This window comes from Salvelinus sp. IW2-2015, unplaced genomic scaffold (genome assembly GCF_002910315.2).
Source record: "Salvelinus sp. IW2-2015 unplaced genomic scaffold, ASM291031v2 Un_scaffold4953, whole genome shotgun sequence".
Taxonomy (NCBI): domain Eukaryota; kingdom Metazoa; phylum Chordata; class Actinopteri; order Salmoniformes; family Salmonidae; genus Salvelinus; species Salvelinus sp. IW2-2015.
The window spans coordinates 5,874-27,121 of NW_019946222.1; the positions used below are offsets into that span (position 1 = coordinate 5,874).

Here is a 21,248-nt window from a genome sequence, read left to right on the forward strand (position 1 = left end):
GTGTTGATGTTAATGATGTTATGATGTTAGATGTTATGATGTTAAATAATGGTGTGATGTTATGAGGTTAATGATGTTTTGATGTTATGAGTTTTGATGTTATGATTTATGATGTTATGATGGTTAGGATTTATGATGGTTATGATGATTTATGTTGATGCATGTATGATGTTATGATGTTTTGATGTTATGATGTTTTGATGTTATGATGTTTTGATGTTATGATGTTATGATGTTATGATGTTTTGATGTTATGATGTTATGATGTTATGTTATAATGGTTATGATGTTATGATGTTATGATGTTATGATGGTTATGATGGTTATGATGTTATGATGTTATGATGTTATGATGTTATGATGTTATAATGGTTATAATGGTTATAATGGTTATAATGGTTATAATGGTTATGATGGTTATGATGGTTCTAATGTTTATGATGGTTATGATGGTTATAATGGTTATAACGGTAATGCTGTTATAATGGTTATAATGGTTATGATGGTTATAATGGTAATGCTGACCAATTACATTGTTTTGAGCATAAATAGACTGTGTGACTTTCTTCTTTAATTCCCAACATGTTGCCAAGGCAACAGAACAGGGAAAAGTGGAGGGAGGCCACTGTGGCCTGATGTTTCAGAAGAGGAGTATGTATTTGTGTTTTATACCTAAAGGTGTATTTTTGGATTAATGTGTGAGGGCATGCATTTGATAGTATGTTGGGATATGCGAATGGCGTAATTTTGGAAAGAGAGAGAGAGAGAGAGAGCGAGAGAGAGAGATAAAATTAGACAGTCAGAGAGAGAGACAGAGAGAAAGAAAGAGAGAGAGAGAAAATAAGACAGTCAGAGAGAGACAGAGAGAAAGAAAGAGAGAGAGAGACAGACAAAGGTATGCCTGCCTACCTGGCTCTTGTTTGATGATACCTGTGAGGATCTGAGAGTTGAGGGTGCCGTTGGGACCATCAGAATGTTTCCTCTTCTTGGCCTGGTGGACTGCTATCCCACTGTAAAACACACACATAAACACAAACACATGTACGGAACGTAAGCATTTTCATCCAGAGATCAAGATTGATCGATCAACAGAAACACGAGATGGAGGGCACCCCTCTCTGGTCTTCCCGAAAACCATTCATCTTTTTCTCTCCTGATCACACCTTCCCTCTCCTACAGCCTAAATTGCCTCCATCCATCTCCCTCCATTCCTCCATCCAATCTCCTCCCATTCCTTCCTCCATTCCTCCCTCCATTCCTCCCTCCATCCCTCCCTCCATTCCTCCCTCCATCCTCCCCTCCATTCCTCCCTCCATTCCTCCCTCCATTCCTCCATCCATTCTCCATCCATCCTCCATCCATTCCTCCATCCATTCCTCCCTCCATTCCTCCCTCCATTCCCTCCATCTCCATCCATTCCTCCATCCATTCCTCCCTCCATTCCTCCCTCCATTCCCCCTCCATTCCTCCCTCCATTCCTCCTCCATTCCTCCCTCCATTCCTCCCTCCATTCCTCCCTCCCTCCATTCCTCCATCCATTCCTCCCTCCATTCCTCCCTCCATTCCTCCCTCCATTCCTCCCTCCATTCCTCCCTCCATTCCTCCATCCATTCCTCCCTCCATTCCTCCCTCCATTCCTCCCTCCATTCCTCCCACCTTCCTCCCTCCATCTCCTCCATCCTCCCTCCATTCCTCCAATCCATTCCTCCCTCCATCATCGCTCCCTTCTACACCCATCACTCACTCTAGCCATGGTTAGGTGCGGCAGAAGTATTCAGAATATAAGTATCTACAGTATCTCAGTATCTCAGTATCTATAGTATCTATAGTATCTATAGAATCTCAGTATCATAGTATCTACGATCTATAGTATCTACCGATCTATAGTATCTACAGTATCTATAGTATCTATAGTATATATAGTTCTATAGAATCTCAGTATCTATAGTATCTACAGTATCTAGAGTATCACCGTATCTAGTATCTACGTATACAGTATCTATAGTATCTATAGTATGTATAGAATCTCATATCTATAGTATCTTATAGATCTACCTATCTATAGTATTACAGTATCTACAGCATCTTAGTATAATATATCTATAGTATCTCAGTATCTATAGTATCTATAGTATCTATAGGATACATATCTATAGTATCACAGTACTCAGTATCTATAGTAGCTATAGTATTCAGTATCTATAGTATCTACAGTATCTACAGTATCTATCAGTATCTATAGATATCTAATACAGTATCTATAGTATCTTTAGATCTATTAGTATCTACAGTATCTACAGTATCTATAGTATCTATAGATCTACATATCTATAGTATCTCAGATCTACAGTATCTCAGTATCTACAGTATCTATAGTATCTTACAGTATCTACAGTATCTATAGTATCTACAGTATCTATCAGTATTTACAGTATCTCAGTATCGTCAGTATCTATAGTATCTACAGTATCTATAGTATCTACAGTATCTATACAGTATCTCAGTAGCTATTAGTATCTACAGTATCTTACAGTATCTATAGTATCTACAGTATCTATAGTATCTACAGTATCTATAGTATCTACATATCTACAGTATCTATAGTATCTAAGTATCTACAATATCTATAGTATTCAGTATCTATATATACAGTATCTACAGTATCTATAGTATCTACAGTATCTACAGACTATAATATCTATAGTATCTACAGTATCTACAGTCATGTATCCAGTTATCTATAGTATCTACAGTATCTACAGTATCATACATATTATAGTATCACAGTATCTACAGATCTATAATATCTATAGATCTACATATCTACAACTCAGTATCTACATACATAGTATCTACAGTATCACAGTATCTATGTATCTACAGTATCTACAGTATCTACAGTATCTATAGTACGTACATATCTACAGTATCTATAGTATCTACAGTATCTATATATCCTACAGTCTAACTAAGTATCCGTATCATAGTATTACAGTCTACATTACATATCTACAGTATCATAGATCTCTATAGTATCTATAGTATCTACAAGTACATATTCTACATCCTACAGTATCTAAGATCTAAGTATCTACAGTATCTACAGTATCTATAGTATCTACAGTATCTACAGTATCTTAGTATCTACATACTACAGTATCTATATATCTAGAGTATCTACCAGTATCTATCAGTATCTAAGTATCTACAGTACTACAGTATCTATAGTATCTACCCGTATCTATAGTATCTACCATGTATCTACAGTATCTATAGAATCTATAGTATCTACAGATCCAACAGTATGCTATACAGTATCTATAGTATCTACAGTATACTATATAGTATCTACCGTATCTATAGATCTACAGGATCTACAGTATCTATAATATCTATAGTATCTACAGTACTACAGTATCTAAGATATATCTATAGATCTACATCTATAGTATCTACCGATATACAGATCTACAGTATCTACAGTAATCTACAGTATCTATAGTATCTACAGTATCTACAGTATCTATAGTAGATCTACAGTATCTATAATATCTATAGTATCTACAGTAGCTACAGTAGCTATAGTATCTCAGTATCTATAGTATCTACCGTATCTATAGTATCTACAGTATCTACAGTATCTATAATATCTATAGTATCTACAGTAGCTACAGTATCTATAGTATCTACAGTATCTATAGTATCTACAGTATCTATAGATCTATAGTATCTACAGTATCTACAGTATCTATATATCTACATATCTATAGTATCTATAGTATCTACAGTATCTATAGTATCTACTTATCTAATCATATCTATAGTATCTACATTATCTACCAGTATCGATAGTATCTATAGTATCTACAGTATCTAAGTAGCGTATAGTATCTACAGTATCTATAGTATCTACAGTATCTATAGTATCTATAGTATCTATAGTTTCAACAGTCTCTACATTATCCCAGTATCTTCATCCTCCTCCCCTTCACAACTGCAGATGTTTCCAATTCATTAATTGTTTGGTTGATTGGTTGATTTGTTGATTGATCACTCACTCTGGCCCCTGTTGTGGGTGTTGCAATAGTTGATGCAGCATCTGGCTCTGTTGCAGGTCCTGGCAACTCCCGCTGGAGGTGGGACCAATGGGGTACTGCGAGATCATTGGCTCAGGCTTTAGGTACATGTCCCGGTGCATGTTTGGATAGCCATGGCCGTGCGGGGGGAGCGGCGGCGAGGTCATGTGACACATGTTCTCTGGTGTCATGGTCCTCAGCATGTGAGTGTCTGGAAGACAGGGAGAGAGACAGGGAGAAAGACAGGGAGGAAGACAGGAAGACAGGGAAGAAGACAGGAAGGAAAACAGGAAGACAGGGAGGAAGACAGGGAGAAAGATAGGGAGGAAGACAGGAAGACAGGAAGGAAAACAGGAAGACAGGAAGGAAGACAGGGAGGAAGACAGGGAGAAATACATTTTTATATAGTATTATCAAGTTCTGACTGTTCTGATCATCATACTGTATCATCTGATGGACAAAGCGAAAATAGGTTTTTAGATTTRTTTTGGGACAATATTTACATAAGTATTCAGGTCCTTTGCTATGGGACTCGAACTTGAGCTCAGGTTTCGTTTGATCATCCTTGAGATGTTTTTAAATTCAATTGATTGGACATGATTTGGAAAGACGCACACCTGTCTATATAAGGTCCCACAGTTGACAGTGCATGTCAGAGCAAAAACTAAGCCATGAGGTCGTAGGAATTGTCCATAGAGCGTCGAGACAGGATTGTGTCGAGGCACAGATCTGGGGAAGGGTACCAAAACATTTCTGCAGCATTGAAGGTCCCCAAGAACACAGTGGCCTCCATCATTCTTAAATGGAAGAAGTTTGGAACCACCAAGACTCTTCCTAGAGCTGGATGCCCGGCCAAACTGAGCAATCTGGGGGAGAAGGGCCTTGGTCAGGGAGGTGACCAAGAACCTGATGGTTCCTCTGTGGAGATGGGAGAACCTTCCAGAAGGACAACCATCTCTGCAGCACTCCACCAATCAGGCCTTTATGGTAGGGTGGCCAGACGGAAGCCACTCCTCAGTACAATGCTCATGACAGCCCGCTTGGAGTTTTCCAAAAGGCACCTAAAGGACTCTCAGACCATGAGAAACAAGATTTAACTCCTTGGCCTGAATGCCTAGTGTCACGTCCAGAAGAAACCTGGCACCATCCCTACGGTGAAGCATGGTGGTGGCAGCATCATGCTGTGGGATGTTTTTCAGCAGCAGGGACTGGGAGACTAGTCAGGATCGAGGCAATGATGAACGGAGCAAAGTACAGAGAGATCATTGATGAAAACCTGCTCCAGAGTGCTCAGGACCTCAGACTGGGGCGAAGGTTCACCTTCTAACAGGACAACAACCCTAAGCACACAGCCAAGACACTGCAGGAGTGGCTTTGGGACAAGTCTCTGAATGTCCTTGAGTGGCCCAGCCAGAGCRSAGACTTGAACCTGATCGAACATCTCTGGAGAGACCTGAAAATAGCTGTGCAGCGATGCTCCCCATCCAACCTGACAAAGCTTGCGAGGATCTGCAGAGAAGAAAGGGAGAATCTCCCCAAATACAGGTGTGCCAAGATTGTAGCGTTCTACCCAAGAAGACTTGAGGCTGTAATCGCTGCCAAAGGTGCTTCAACAAATTACTGAGTAAAGAGTCTGAATACTTATGTAAATGTGATATTTCCGTTTTTTCTTTTTAATCAATTAGCAATAATTCAGAAAACCTGTGCTTTGCTTTGTCATTATGGGGATTTGTGTTTAGATTGATGAGGAAAAAAATACAATGTATTCAATTTTAGAATAAGGCTGTGACGTAACAAAATGTGGAAAATTCAAGGGGTCTGAATACTCTCCGAAGGCACTGTCCATAAAAATGTATGTGTATATACAATAGAAGTTCCCAGTCCTGGCTATCACTTCGTCTGATAACTTGACCCAAATACACTGAAGACAGACACAGGATCAAACCAGCGTTCTTTGTTCAGTGTATTTGGTGTTTTTGAATGCTACTATTGATAATCTGTGGCCAGGTTCCCATACAATCTTTTACCAGGAAAGCCCTCAGATGACACAGTACCCTCAGATGACACAGTATTGTAATAGCTGTGAGTGTGACCCTCCATTAAGATACAGAGCCTTCAGAAAGTATTCATACCCTTTGACTTATTCCACATGTTGTGTTACAGCCTGAATTCAAAATGGATGAAAAAACAAAAATTCCTCACCTATATACCACATATTGACCCCTGATGTTAGAATCATCTTTGACAGCGATTACAGCTGTGAGTCTTTCTGAATAAGTCTCTATGAGCTTTGCACACCTGGATTGTACAATATTTGCKCAATATTCTCAAAAAAATTATTCAAGCTCTGTCAAGTTGGTTGTTGATCATTGCTAGAAAACTATTCTCTAGTCTTGCCATAGATTTTCAAGCCATAGTATAAGCCATAGTAGCGAAGTAATTACAATTTAGCAAATTAACACTGGATTGATAGATGTGGAGATGATGATGTGCAAGTAGAAATACTGGTGTGCAAAAGAGCAGAAAAGTTAATAAAAACAATATGGGGATGAGGTAGGTAGATTGGCTGGGCTATTTACAGATGGGCTATGTACAGCTGCAGCGATCGGTAAGCTGCTCTGACAGCTGATGCTTAAAGTTAGTGAGGGAGAAATAAGTCTCCAACTTCAGCGATTTTTGCAATTCGTTCCAGTCATTGGCAGCAGAGAACTGTAAGGAAAGGCGGCCAAAGGAGGAATTGGCTTTGGGGATGACCAGTGAGATATACCTGCTGGAGCGCGTGCTGCGGGTGGGTGTTGTTATGGTGACCAGTGAGCTGAGATAAGGCTGGGCTTTACCTAGCAAAGACTTATAGATGACCTGGAGCCAGTGGGTTTGGCGGTGAATATGTAGTGAGGGCCAGCCAACGAGAGCATACAGGTCGCAGTGGTMGGTYGTWTATGGGGCTTTGGTGACAAAACGGATGGCACTGTGATAGACTACATCCAATTTGTTGAGTAGAGTGTTGGAGGCTATTTTGTAAATGACATCGCCGAAGTCGAGGATCGGTAGGATAGTCAGTTTTACGAGGGTATGTTTGGCAGCGTGTGTGACGGAGGCTTTGTTGCAAAATAGGAAGCCGATTCTAGATTTAATTTTGGATTGGAGATGTTTAATATGAGTCTGGAAGGAGAGTTTGCAGTCTAACCAGACACCTAGGTATTTGTAGTTGTCTACATATTCTAAGTCATGATTTTTTTACCAATAGGTGACCTTCTTTGTGAGGCATTGGAAAATCTCCTTGGTCTTTGTGGTTGAATCTGTGTTTCACTGCTCGATTAAGGGACCTTACAGATAATTGTATGTGTGGGGTACAGAGATGAGGTAGTCATTCAGAAATCTGGTTAACACTGTTATTGCACACAGAGTGAGTCCATGCAACTTATTATGTGACTTGTTAAGCACATTTTTACTCCTGAACTTATTTAGGTTTACCATAACAAAGGGGTTGAATAGTTATTGACTCAAGACATTTCAGCTTTTACTTTTTTATTAATTAAGTTGTAAACATTTCTAAAAACACAAATCAAAATCTAAATGTAATCCATGTTAAATTCAGGCTGTAACACAACAAAATGTGGACAAAGTTAAAAGGGTGTGAATACATTCTGAACTGTGTATATCCAATACAGAAATACAGTGCTATCATATTTAAATCTGTCTCATCTAGTGTGTAATCAGGCCAGGTTCCCTCCACCTTAGGCTAATGGTACTTTCCATTGTTCTTTCCTGGAGCTCTGCCAATCAGATAAGACCTTCCACACCTTCTCACTGATGGGAAAGACGAACACGGGTGTGTGTGAGAGGCAGGACGTAAGAACATTGTGTTGACACACGTAGACTGCTTGTCTACTACAACTTGCGTTGGATTGCAGAAAAATACATATAATTTCAGTGAGAAATATACTGTAGGTAATCCAGCTATTAGGTGAACATTTCAGAGTTCCATCAGGTATTTAACATAGCAACCCACATGCAAAAATACTACAGTTTACAATAGAGTACTATAGTACTTAATATAGAATTCTGTAGTAAACTGTAGTATACTATAGAATACTATACTCCACACTGTAGTATCCCTCGATCGTGTAGTATTTACTATAGAATTTTGTAGTAAACTTGTCGTYTACTATAGAATACTATACTCCACTCTGTAGTATCCCTCGATCGTGTAGTGCTTATTATCTAATTTTGTTGTATAGTGTATAATACTAACATCCCTCAATCATGTGTAGTACTTACTATAGAATTTCATTGTAGAACACTACAGTAATGTCAGCAAAAACAGTACAGTTTAACTATAGTAATACTACAGTATTTAAACTTATTAACCAACTGTTGTTCTAACATTAAAATGAGCAGAAACAAATGATCTATTGATCTGAACAGAGCTGGAGTGAAGAGAGAGAGCCAGATGGATGGATGTCTCAGCCTAAAACACACCTACTGTACTTGTGTTGAGATGCCTAACGCCTCAATCACACCAACAGCGTCATTGCATTTTTGAAGTACATTCATTTCTAATAGAACCCTGCAGAATAGCGTTGCTGAGGCAGTCGCAATGCGAACGTATGCGTCAACCTGTAGAAGGTGAATGTTGAACTGTTGTCGTACACATATCCAGATGATGCTGCGTACCATTTTGCGCAAAGACGCTATCATCAAGGCATAAGGATACTGCACACCAAGGTTGTGCAACCACTGTAGTGCCTTAGGGTCGGACGCCGAGCAGTTTTTCATACCAGGCGGTGATGCAACCGGTCAGGATGCTCTCGATGGTGCAGCTGTAAAACTTTTAAGTCTCACGAAGGGGAAAAGGCGTTGTTGTGCCCTCTTCATGACTGTCTTGGTGTGTTTGGATAGTTTGTTGGTGATGTGGAGATGTTGTTGTCCTGGCATCAAACGACCAGGTCTCTGACCTCCTCCCTATAGACTGTCTCATCATTGTTGGCGATCAGGCCTACCACTGTTGTGTCGTCACCAAACTTAATGATGGTGTTGGAGTTGTGTTTGGCCACGCAGTCGTGGGTGAACAGGGAGTACAGGAGGGGACTAAGCATGCACCCCTGAGGGGCACCCGTGTTGAGGATCAGCGTGGAAGATGTGTTGTTGCCTATGCTTACCACCAGGAGGTGGCCCGTCAGGAAGTCCAGGATCCAGTTGCAGAGGGAGGTGTTTAGTCCCAGGGTCCTTGGCTCAGTGATGAGCTTTGTGGGCACTATGGTGTTGAACGCTGAGCTGTAGTCAATGAACAGCATTCTCACATAGGTGTTCCTTTTGTCCAGGTGGGAAAGGGCAGTGTGGAGTGGGATTGAGATTGTGTCATCTGTGGATCTGTTGGGGCGGTATGCGAATTGGAGTTGGTCTAGGGTTTCCGCGATGACGGGGATGATGTGAGCCATGACCAGCCTTTCAAAGCTCTTCATGGCTACAGACGTGAGAGCTACGGGGCGGTAGTCATTTAGGCAGGTTACCTTCGCTTTCTTGGGCACAAAGACTATGGTGGTCTGCTTGAAACATGTAGGTATTAGAGACTCGGTCAGTGAGAGGTTGAAAATGTCAGTGAAGACACTTACCAGTTGGTCCGCGCATGCTCTGAATACACGTCCTGGTTATCCGTCTGGCCCTGTGAATGTTAACCGGTTTAATGGTCTTGCTCACATTGTCTGGTGCTCTCATACATTCAGTGTTACTTGCCTCGAAGCGAGCATAAAAGGCATTTAGTCCATCTGGTAGGCTCGCGTCACTGTGCGGCTCGCGGCTGGGTTTCCCTTTGTAGAACGTAATAGTTTGCAAGTCCTACCACATCCGACGAGCATCAGAGCCGGTGTAGTAGGATTCAATCTTAGTCCTGTATTGATGCTTTGCCTGTTTGATGGTTCATCTGAGGGCATAGCAGGATTTCTTACAAGAGTCTGGATTAGTGTCCAGCTCCTTAAAAGTGGCAGCTCTACCCTTTAGCTCGGTGAGGATGTTGCCCTTAATCCATGGCTTCTGGTTGGGATATGTACGTACGGTCACTATGGAGACAATGTCGTCGGCACAGTGCATTCGGAAAGTATTCAGACCCCTTGACCTTTTCCGCATTTTGTTAGCTTACAGCATTCATCTAAAATGGATTAAATTGTTTTTTTCCTTCATAAATCTACACACAATACCCCATAATGACAAAGAAAAAACTAGTTTAGATTTTTTGCAAATGTATTACAAATAAAAAACGGAAATATCATATTTACATAAGTATTCAGACCCTTTACTCAGTAAATTGTTGAAGCACTTTTGGCAGCAACAACAGCCTCAAGTCTTCTTGAGGCTGTATTTGGGGAGTTTCTCCCATTCTTTCTCTGCAGATCCTCTCAAGCTCAGGTTGGATGGGGAGCGTCGCCCTGCACAGCTTTTTTCAGTTTTCTCCAGAGATATCCGATCAGGTCCAAGGCTCTGACTGGGCCACTCAAGGACATTCAGAGACTTGTCCAGAATCCACTCCTGCATTTTCTTGGTTGTGTGCAAAGGGTCCTGAGCACTCTGGAGCAGGTTTTCATCAAGGATCTCTCTGTACTTTGCTCCGTTCATCTTTCCCTGCCGCTGAAAAACATCCCAACAGCATGATGCTGCCACCCCCATGCTTCACCGTAGGAAAGGTGGCCAGTGTTTCTCTTCCAGAAGAGTGTGATGCTTGGCATTCACGGCCAAAAAGTTCAATCTGGGGTTTCATCAGACCAGAGAATCTGTGTTTATTGAGATGTCTTTTCAATATTACATTTTTATGTTATAATTTTCTTTAATGATTTTATTCCCCTTTTCTATCCAACTTTCGTGGTAATCCATCGAGGTAATTACTATCTGTGTCTCATCGCAGCAAACTCCCGTCGGCCGGGAGAGACGAAGGTCGAAAGCCATCGCGTCCTCCGAAAGCACAACCAACCAAGCCGCATGTTCTTAACCACCAGTGCGCCGTCCAACCCTCGGAAGCCGAGCCGCGCGCACCAAATGTCTGTAAAAGAAACACACGTTCCACCTGGCCCCCATTGGTTAGCACGCACTGCGCCCGGCCCGCACAGTGTAGTCGCTGGAGCGCGATGGAGGACAAGGATTATCCTACCGGCCAAACCCCCTACCGGAGCGGACGCTAGGCCAATTGTGCGTCGCGCCCCACGGACCTCCCGGTCGTTGGCCGGCTGCGGATAGAGTCGGGTGCTGATAGCTCGTGTTAGTTGCCTTGTTGGCAAAACTCCCAAGCTGCCTCTTTGACAGAGGAGTGGCCTTCCGTGTGGCCATCTCTACCATAAATGGACAATTTGATTGGTGATTCATCTCCACAGGATCTGCTGAGCTCCTTTACCATCTGAAACACCACAACCCGTATCCTTTAGTCCATCAACACCGATCCTTATCCACCAAACACCGTATCCTTTAGTCCATCAAAACCCCAACACATATCCTTAGTCATCAACACCGTTATCCTTTAGTCCGATCAACACCATATCCTTCAGTGCATCAACACCATAGTTCCTTTATCTCCATCGAACCCGCACACCGTATCCTTTAGTCCATCAACCCCTAACACCGTTATCCTTTATCCATCAACACCAGTATCCTTTACTCCATCAAACCACCATATCCTATCAAACCCCAACACCATATTCGTTTAGTTCCATCAACCCAACACCGGTATCCTTTAGTTCCATCAACCCAACACATATCTTTAGTCCGATCGAACCCCACACCTATATCCTTTAGTCCATCAACCCACAACCGTATCCTTAGATCCATCAACTCGCCAACACCACTTTAGATCCTATCCAGACACCATATCCTTGTAGGTCATCACGCCAACAGCCTATCCTTAGCCCACTCAACACTCATATCCTTTAGGTCCATTCACATCAACACCGTATCCTTAGTCCATCAACACCATATCTTTAGTCCATTCAACCAGCCATATCCATTTAAGTCATCAACCCCAACCCGTATCCTCTTTAGTCCATCACCCAGAACACCATATCTTTAGTCCATCAACACCAATATCTTTAGTCCATCCACACCATATCCTTAGTCCCATTCATACACATATCCTTTAGGTCCATCACACCATATCCTTTAGTCCATCAACCCCCAACACCATACCTTTAGTCCATACAACCCCAATGCCTTTAGTCCATCAACACCATATCCTTTAGTTCCATTCAACCCCAACACCATATCTCTTTATCCATCAACGACCATATCCTTTATAGTTCCATCAACAGCCTGATATCTTATAGCCTCAAACCATATCCTTAGTCCATCAACCCCAACAACCGTCATCCTTTTAGTCTTCAAACACCTCATCCTTTAGAGTCCATCAACACATATCCTTTAGTCCATCAACACCATATCCTTTAGTCCATTCAACACCATATCCTTTTATTCCATCAACCCCAACACCATATCCTTTAATCCATCAACCCCAACACCGTATCCTTTAGTCCATCAACCCCATATCCTTTAGTCCATCAACACCAACACCGTATCCTTTAGTCCATCAACCCCATATCCTTTAGTCCATCAACACCGTATCCTTTAGTCCATCAACACCGTATCCTTTAGTCCATCAACCCCAACACCATATCCTTTAGTCCATCAACCCCAACACCATATCCTTTAGTCCATCAACCCCAGCCTTTCCTTTGTTATTGTATACCTTCAAGTCCTCAATTCACTCTCCTTCAAAACCACAACATAAACTGTTCTTAATTGAGAGAGGCAGGAAGAGGCAGGAGAAAGCCAAGGGCAAAAGAGTGGTCAGACTTACCATTGACCTGCTGAGGGGAGTATGGCTCAGAGCTGGAGTCTGGGGGGGACTCTGGGAGTGTCCTGGAACATTGTAGAGACATTTTTACAAGGTTGGTATAAAGATCAATACAGATTTTGAAATGCAGAAACTTGTGCCGTACAACGTGGCATTTCAATCCGAAAGTTATTTGATTTTAGAATATCTCTTATATATTTTTGAAAGGCGATAACATACTTAGCCACAGCAAAATCATCTACATTGTGTTGTGCAATAGATGAGTTCTTTCCAGGCCATCTGTCTGTTTTCTGTAATATGACTTTCTGTTTCTGATATGTGCCTTTCTCACATCTTCGCTCTCCAGCACTGATTACATAACGGTGCTGGATTTAGGATAAAGGGTGTCTATGGTGTGAATCTAGTTCATCTAGACATAAACTATCACGTCATTGTAGACATGAGTCTGGCTCCTGCTCACAGTGCCAGCATCGTTGGTTAAATGTGAGCTACTATGACTTATCACTTCCCTGACCTTCTGGAAGGTTCTCCCATCTCCACAGAGGAACCATCAGGTTCTTGGTCACTTCCCTGACCAAGGCCCTTCTCCCCCAGATTGCTCAGTTTGGCCGGGCGTCCAGCTCTAGGAAGAGTCTTGGTGGTTCCAAACCTCTTTAGTTGTATCTCAGTTTGATATGACAACTTATTAAAAAGTAGCGGGTAAAAGCTGCTTGAGATTATGTCAATACAACCATTTTTCCCTGCTGGGTTGATGCGGTTGCACAATATACACTAGATGGCATTCGGGAAAGTATTCAGACCCTTTGCCTTTTTCCACATTTTGTTACGTTATAGCCTTATTCTAAAATTGATAATTGTTTATTGCCCTCCCTCATTATTCTACACACAATACCCCAAAATGACAAATATCACATTTACATAAGTATTCAGACCTTTTACTTGGTGCTTTGTTGAAGCACCTTGGGCAGCGATTACAGCCTCGAGTCTTCTTGGGTATGACGCTACAAGGTTGGCACACCTGTATTTGGGGAGTTTCTTACATTCTTTCTCTGCAGATCCTCTCAAGCTCTGTCAAGTTGGATGGGGAGCGTCGCTGGACAGCTATTTTCAGGTCTCTCCAGAGATGTATGATCTGGTTCAAGTCCGGGCTCTGGCTGGGCCACTCAAGAACATTGAGAGACTTCTCCTGAAGCCACTCCTGTGTTGTCTTGGCTGTGTACTTAGGGTCGTTGTCCTGTTGGAAGGTGAACCTTCACCCCAGTCTGAGATCCTGAGCGCTCTGGAGCAGGTTTTCATCAAGAATCTCTCTGTACTTTGCTCCATTCATCATTCCCTCGATCCTGACTAGTCTCCCAGTCCCTGCCGCTGAAAAAACATCCCCACAGCATGATGCTGCCACCACCATGCTTCACCATAGGGATGGTGCTAGGTTTCCTCCAGATGTGGCACTTGACATTCAAGCCATTGAGTTCAATCTTGGGTTCATCAGACCAGAGAATCTTGTTTCTCATGGTCTGAGAGTCTTTAGGTGCCTTTTGGCAAACTCCAAGTGGGCTGTCATGTGCCTTTTACTGAGGAGTGGCTTCCGTCTGGCCACTCTACCATAAAGGCCTGATTGGTGGAGTGCTGCAGAGATGGTTGTCCTTCTGGAAGGTTCTTCCATCTGGACAGAGGAACTCTGGAGCTCTGTCAGAGTGACCATCGGGTACTTGGTCACCTCCCTGACCAAGGCCCTTTTCCCCCGATTGCTCAGTTTGGCCGGGCGTCCAGCTCTAGGAAGAGTCTTGGTGGTTCCAAACTTCTTCCATTTAAGAATGATGGAGGCCACTGTGTTCTTGGGGACCTTCAATGCTGCAGAAATGTTTTGGTACCCTTCCCCAGATCTGTGCCTTGACACAATCCTGTCTCGACGCTCTACGGACAATTCCTTCGACCTCATGGCTTGGTTTTTGCTGTGACATGCACTGTCAACAGTGGGACCTTAAAATAGGCAGGTGTGTTTTTTTCCAAATCATGTCCAATCAATGGAATTGACCCCAGGTGAACTCCAATCAAGTTGTAGAAACAACCTGAAGGATGATCAATGGAAACAGGATGCACCTGAGCTCAATTTCAAGTCTCATAGCAAAGGGTCTGAATACTTATGTAAATTAGGAATTTCTGTTTTTGCAAGTATTTCTAAAAACCTGTTTTACCTTTGTCATTATGGGGTATTGTGTGTAGATTAAGGATTTTTGTGTTTATTGAATACCTTCTAGAAAAAGGCTGTAAATTAAAACATTTGGAAAAAGGGAAGGGGTCTGAATCATTTCCGAGTGCAATGTATATACAAAAGTATGTGGACACCCCTCCAAATTAGTGGATTTGGCTATTTCAGGCACACCCGTGGCTGATAGGTGTATAAAATCGAGCACACAGCCATGCGATCTCCATAGACAAACATTGGCAGTAGAATGGCCCTTACTGGAAGAGCTCAGTGACTTTCAACGTTGCACCGTCATAGGAGGCCACCTTTCCAACAAGTCAGTTCATCAAATTTCTGCCCTACTAAAGCTGCACCCCGTCAAATGTAAGTGCTGTTATTGTGAAGTGGAAACGTCTGGGAGCAACAACGGCCCAGCTGTGAAATAAAAGGCCACACAAGCTCACAGATAGGGATCGCTGAGTGCTGAAACGCGTAAAAATCGTCTGTCCTCAGTTCCAACACTCACTACCAAGTTCCAAACTGCCTCTGGAAGCAACGTCAGCACAATAACTGTTCCATCGGGAGCTTCATGGAATGGGTTTCCATGGCCGAGCAGCCGCACACAAGCCTAAGATCACCATGCGCCAAGCATCTGCTGGAGTGGTGTAAAGCTCAACGCCATTGGACTCTGGAGCAGTGGAAACGTGTTCTCTGGAGTGATGAATAACGCTTCACCATCTGGCAGTCTGACGGAACAGTCTGGATTTGTCAGATGCCAGGAGAACGCTACCTGCCCCAATGCTTAGTGCCAACTGTAAAGTTTGGTGGAGGAGGAATAATGGTCCGTAGCTGTTTTTCATGGTTCGGGCCCCTTAGTTCCAGTGACGGGAAATCTTAACGCTACAGCATACAATTACATTCTAGATGATTCTGTGCTTCCGACTTTGAGGCAACATTTTAGGTAAGGCTCTTTCCTGTTTCAGCATGACAATGCTCCCGTGCACAAAGCGAGGTCTATACAGAAAGGGTTTGTTGAGATCGGTGTGGAAGAACTTGACTGGCCTGCACAGAGCCCTGACCTCAACTCCATCGAACACCTTWGGGATGAATTGGAACGCCAACTGTGAGCCAGGCCTAATCGCCCAACATCAGTGCCCGACCTCGCTAATGCTCTTGTTGTTGAATAAAAGCAAGTCCCCGCAGAAATGTTCCAACGTCTAATGGAAAACCTTCTCAGAAGAGTGGAGGCTGCTATAGCAACAAAGAGGAGACCAACTCTACATTAATGCCCATGAGATGTTCAACTAGCATGTGTCCACATACTGTAGTAGCATAATCTGTAATCTTGCTCTATAATTCCAACATATCAGTTTCTGTTACCTACCATTTCTCCTCATTCATCTATAGTCCCAGACAGCTCAGCCTCACCCTAACCCTCACCATCACCCTCTTCCTTTCCCTTTCCCTCACCCTAACACTCACCATCACCCACTCCCTTTCCCTCACCCTAACCCTCACCAACCCACCATCCACCCCACTATCCCTTTCCGCTCCCTAACCACTCACCCATCACCTTCACCATCACCCTTCCCTCACCCCTAACCCTCACATCACCCACTCTTCCCTCACCCTACACCTCACCATCACCTCACTCCCTTTCCCCCACCCTAACCCTCACCATCACCACTCTCTTCCTCACCATCACCCACTCCCTTTCCCTTTCCTCACCCTAAACCCTCACCATCACCACTCACCATGTCCCTCACCCTAACCCTCACCCTCACCATCACCTAACCCTCACCATCATCCACTCCCCTTTCCCTCACACCCACCCTCACCATCACTCACTCCCTTTCCCCCACCCTAAACCCTCACCACCACCCACTCTCTTTCCCTCACCATCACCCACTCCCTTTCCCTTTCCCTCACCCTAACCCTCACCATCACCCTCACCATGTCCCTCACCCTAACCCCCCCCCTCACATCCTTCCCCATCCCGCCAGCTCACCCTGGTGCGTAGTGTCCTCTGTGTTCAGGCTTGATGTGGTTCTGCTGGTGGTTCTGCTGGTGGTTCTGCTGGTGGTGCTGTTGCCCCAGGCAGGGGTAGTTGTTGTGTCTCAGCAGGCCCAGGGGTGGGGGGTAGGGGGTTTGGCAGGGGTGGGGGTTTCCCTGACGGAGGGGGATAGGGGGGCTCACGCCACACTGCAAACCACCCCCAGAAGAGGAAACTCCGGCCTGGGGTGATGAGTAAGAGTTAGGCCCTGGGGCACCGCTGTGGACCTCAGAAAAACAGCTGGGGAAACACAGAGGAGAATATATATATATTATATATTTACATATTTTACGTTTTGATAATTTAGCTGCCGTTCTTATCCAGACTTCTAGTCATTCATCTAAAAGTAGCTAGGTCAGACAACCATGTGATTGTGTTCATTAATTCAATTGGAAATGTCCCTAGAATAGCATGTTATGAATTGGTTATTGTGTGTTGAGGTGGGTCGTGTTTATCAGGGCACAAAATTGAAAACGTTTTAAAACGTTTTACAACGGAAAACAAAAACGTATGTTTCTTGTTGGACAAATCCCTTTTTCAGTACATTTTTTCCCCATTTGGTAGCTAATGAACACGACCCATAATTGTTGTTTGGTCACATTGATAAGCTGGTCACAGATCTGTTTGTGCTGTAGCTAACTCCTATGGTTGTTTGGCATGACAATGACAGACAACACACACAGGTCTGGTTCATTAGGCACCAAAAGGATGAAAACTGACTGAAACAGCGAGGGAATACCTGGACCTGTCCAATAAGAAAAACCCAATTTACGTTTTCAAATACAAAATGTTTTATACTGTTTTCCAGGAGCCACTCACATGTCAGTGCTGTCGTCCTCCTTACTGATGTAGTCCTCCAGAATACTGGTGTCAATGTTCACTGGCTCCAAGGAGCTGGTAATATCATGACCTACAGAGAAGAGGAGGGGGGAGTAGAAAAGAGAGAGAGGAGGGGGGAGAGTAAGAAAAGACGAGAGAGGAGGATGGCGGGAGAGTAGAAAAGAGAGAGAAGCTGTGTAATATTGTTGTAGCAGGGACAAACTCTTAACCAAGACTATTTATTCGTACTTCCCAACCCGCTTGTGGCGAATGCTTGTATGTTACATCGTTGCAGACCCCACCTGAGTGAACTAGACCATAGAGGAGTGATGCTGCATTCTGTTTCGACTTGTTTTGGGCAATGCTTAAAAGACCGTATCGCTTGTCTGAGTCAGGACAGGATGCGAGTTGGTGTATGAATCCAGACAGGATGGGTTGGTGTTGGGTTCAGACAGGATGGGTTGGTGTTGGGTTTCAGAGACAGGATGGGTTGGTGTCACTGGGTTTCCAGACAGGATGGTTGGTGTGGGTTCAGACATGGATGAGGTGGTGTTGGTGTTTTCAGACAGATGGGCTTGTGTTGGTCCAGACGGAGGTTGGTGTTGATCCAGACAGGATGGGTTGGTTTGGGTCAGACAGGATGGGTTGGTGTTGGGTCCAGACAGGATGGGTTGTGGTTGGGTCAGACAGGATGGTTGGTGTTGGGTTCAGACAGGACGGTAGTGTGTCAGAGTGGTTGGTGTTGGGTCCAGACAGGATGGGTTGGTGTTGGGTCCAGACAGGACTGCCGGTTTGGTGTTGGGTCCAGACAGGATGGGTTGATGTTGGGTCCAGACAGGACTGGTTGGTGTTGGGTTCCAGACAGGATGGGTTGGTGTTGGGTCCAGACAGGATGGGTTGGTGTTGATCCAGACAGGATGGGTTGGTGGGTTGGGTCAGACAGGATGAGTTGGTGTTGCGGTCAACAGGATGGTTTGTTCAGACAGGATGGTTAGTGTGGGTCCAGACAGGAGGGTTGGTGTTGGGTTCAGACAGGATGGTTAGTGTTGGGTCCAGACAGATGGTTAGTGTTGGGTCCCAGACAGGATGGGTTGGTGTTGGGTCCAGACAGGATTGGTTTGTGTTGGGTGCAGACCAGGACTGGTGGTGTTGGTCCAGACAGCGATGGGTTGGTGTTGAATCCAGACAGGATGGGTTGTGTTGGGTCCAGACAGGATGGGTTTGGTGTTGTTGGTCCAGACAGGACTGGTGTAGTGGTTGGGTTCAGACAGGATGGGTTGGGTGTTTGGGTCCAGACAGGATGGGTTGGGTGTGATCCAGACAGGATGGGTTGGTGTCTGAATCCAGACAGGATGGGTTGGTGTTGGGTCCAGACAGGATTGGGTTGGTGTTGGGCCAGACAGACTGGTTAGGTTTGGTCCAGACAGGCATGGGTTGCTGTTGGGTCCAGACAGGATGAGTTTGGGTTGGGTCCAGACAGGATGGGGGTTGGTGTTGGTCAGACAGGACTGGTTAGTGTTGGGCAGACAGGATGGGTTCGGCTGTTGGGTTCAGACAGGATGGGTTGGTGTTGGGTCCAGACAGGATGAGTTGGTGTTGGGTCCAGACAGGATGAGTTGGTGTTGGGTCCAGACAGGATGAGTTAGTGTTGGGTCCAGACAGGATGAGTTGGTGTTGGGTCCAGAACAGGATTGAGTTAGTGTTGGGTCCAGACAGGATGGGTTTAGTGTTGTCGTCCAGACAGGATGGTTAGGTGTCTCGACAGGTCGTTCTTGACAGCTGGGTCCAGATGAGTCAGTTCTTTAGTTTACCTCGCTACATTGTTCTTCATGTTACCTTTCTTTTCTGCAAAAAAACAACAACTCCTTTCTCTAATGATAAATACATACTAATTCTGACATGTCCATTTCAACCAATAGTAAGTATACTACGAAGATTCCTCCTCCTCCTCCTCCTCCTCCTCCTCCTCCTCTTCCTCAACCAGTCAGGAGCCAGTATACATTGTGCTAGTCTACTGGGTGCACCAGCAATGGTTTTTAGCTTGGTTTAAGTGTTGGCGTGTGAAATAATTCATCCCTCTATTCTCTCACCTAGCTCAACCTCCCTCCATCCAGGGACGTGGGACCGTACTCACCCCATCTCAGGCAAAGCTCCCCAAATCCAATACACATGACTCTACCCCATAATCCTCAGAAACACCAACATCTAGAGTACACAGACACACTTCTGTACACACAGACACTATATCACTCAAACTATTTCTACAGGGGATTTCAATAAAAAAAGTGAGTGAGTGTGACAAAGGTGAAGAAGGGTTGGATGAGGTTGGGTGGAGAGGGGTCAGAAAGAGGTATACAGTGGGTGGGCCATGGTTAGACAACTTGTCTCTCTCTCGATAGATGAAGCTGCTACTCAGTTCGGAATGTCAAACATGTCTGTGTTAGTGTCGCCCTCTCTCTTCACTCTCTGTCGTAAAACCCCTTGCTATTTAAAATCTCCCTTGATCAGCACTCAGCCACCTCTGATTTCCTCTCGTCACTCTCTGCCGCTCAGTCAGTGGTCTTTCCCCCATCTTTAGAAGCAGCCATGTCTCGTCCGTATCGCCCTCTGTGCGTTGTGGTATAGTTTCATAGAGATGTACAGAGGGCTGATGTGTACCTCTGTGCGTTGAGGTATAGTTTCATAGAGATGTACAGAGGGCTGATGTGTACCTCTCGTACAGCTGGACCACATCAGCATGTGTTTGATGACAGCAAGATGAAGTGTAAAAACAATTAGAGATCATAGATGGAGTGTCTTCATCTTCAGATGAAAAGTTCTTCAGCAATTCTTGGTAGGACAAGGTTCATGAATACATGCCAGAGCCAAGTGGAAGGAGGATGAGAAGGACAGAATGAGAGGAGGAGGAGCAGGAGAAGGAGAAGGAGAAGAGGGGGAGAGGAAGAGGAGGAGGAAATGGGGAGGAGGAGGAGGAAGAGAGAATGAGAGGGGAAGGAGCAGGAGAAGGAGAAGGAGAAGAGGGGGAGAGGAAGAGGAGGAGGAAGAGAGAATGAGAGGGGAAGGAAAAGGAAGAGGATGTTTTTCACTTAAATAAAGTCCAGATGTGCACCTTGCCCAAACTGGCAGTAAATTCAGGCTGGCAGGACTGATAACAAAAGAGAGAGGGGGGTGGTTCGCTTAGAGTACCACCGTAGAGTACTATCGTAGATCGTAGAGTACTATCGCTAGAAGCTACTTATCGGTCAGAGTCCTATTGTAGATGCCTATCTGAGATACTAATCGTAG

At 44.1% G+C, this 21,248-nt stretch overlaps 1 protein-coding gene across 1 annotated transcript; it reads right to left on the minus strand.

The window, feature by feature from the left end:
• Positions 1–847: 847 nt before the first annotated feature.
• On the minus strand, positions 848–18,156 carry LOC112077831 (myelin regulatory factor-like; the record flags this gene model as incomplete). The annotated part of the gene is made up of 5 exons (XM_024144260.2): positions 848–1,010; positions 4,059–4,287; positions 12,910–12,971; positions 17,100–17,384; positions 17,964–18,156. Coding segments are annotated over 5 exons (932 nt in total), but the record flags the coding sequence as incomplete, so codon positions are not given.
• Positions 18,157–21,248: the final 3,092 nt, after the last annotated feature.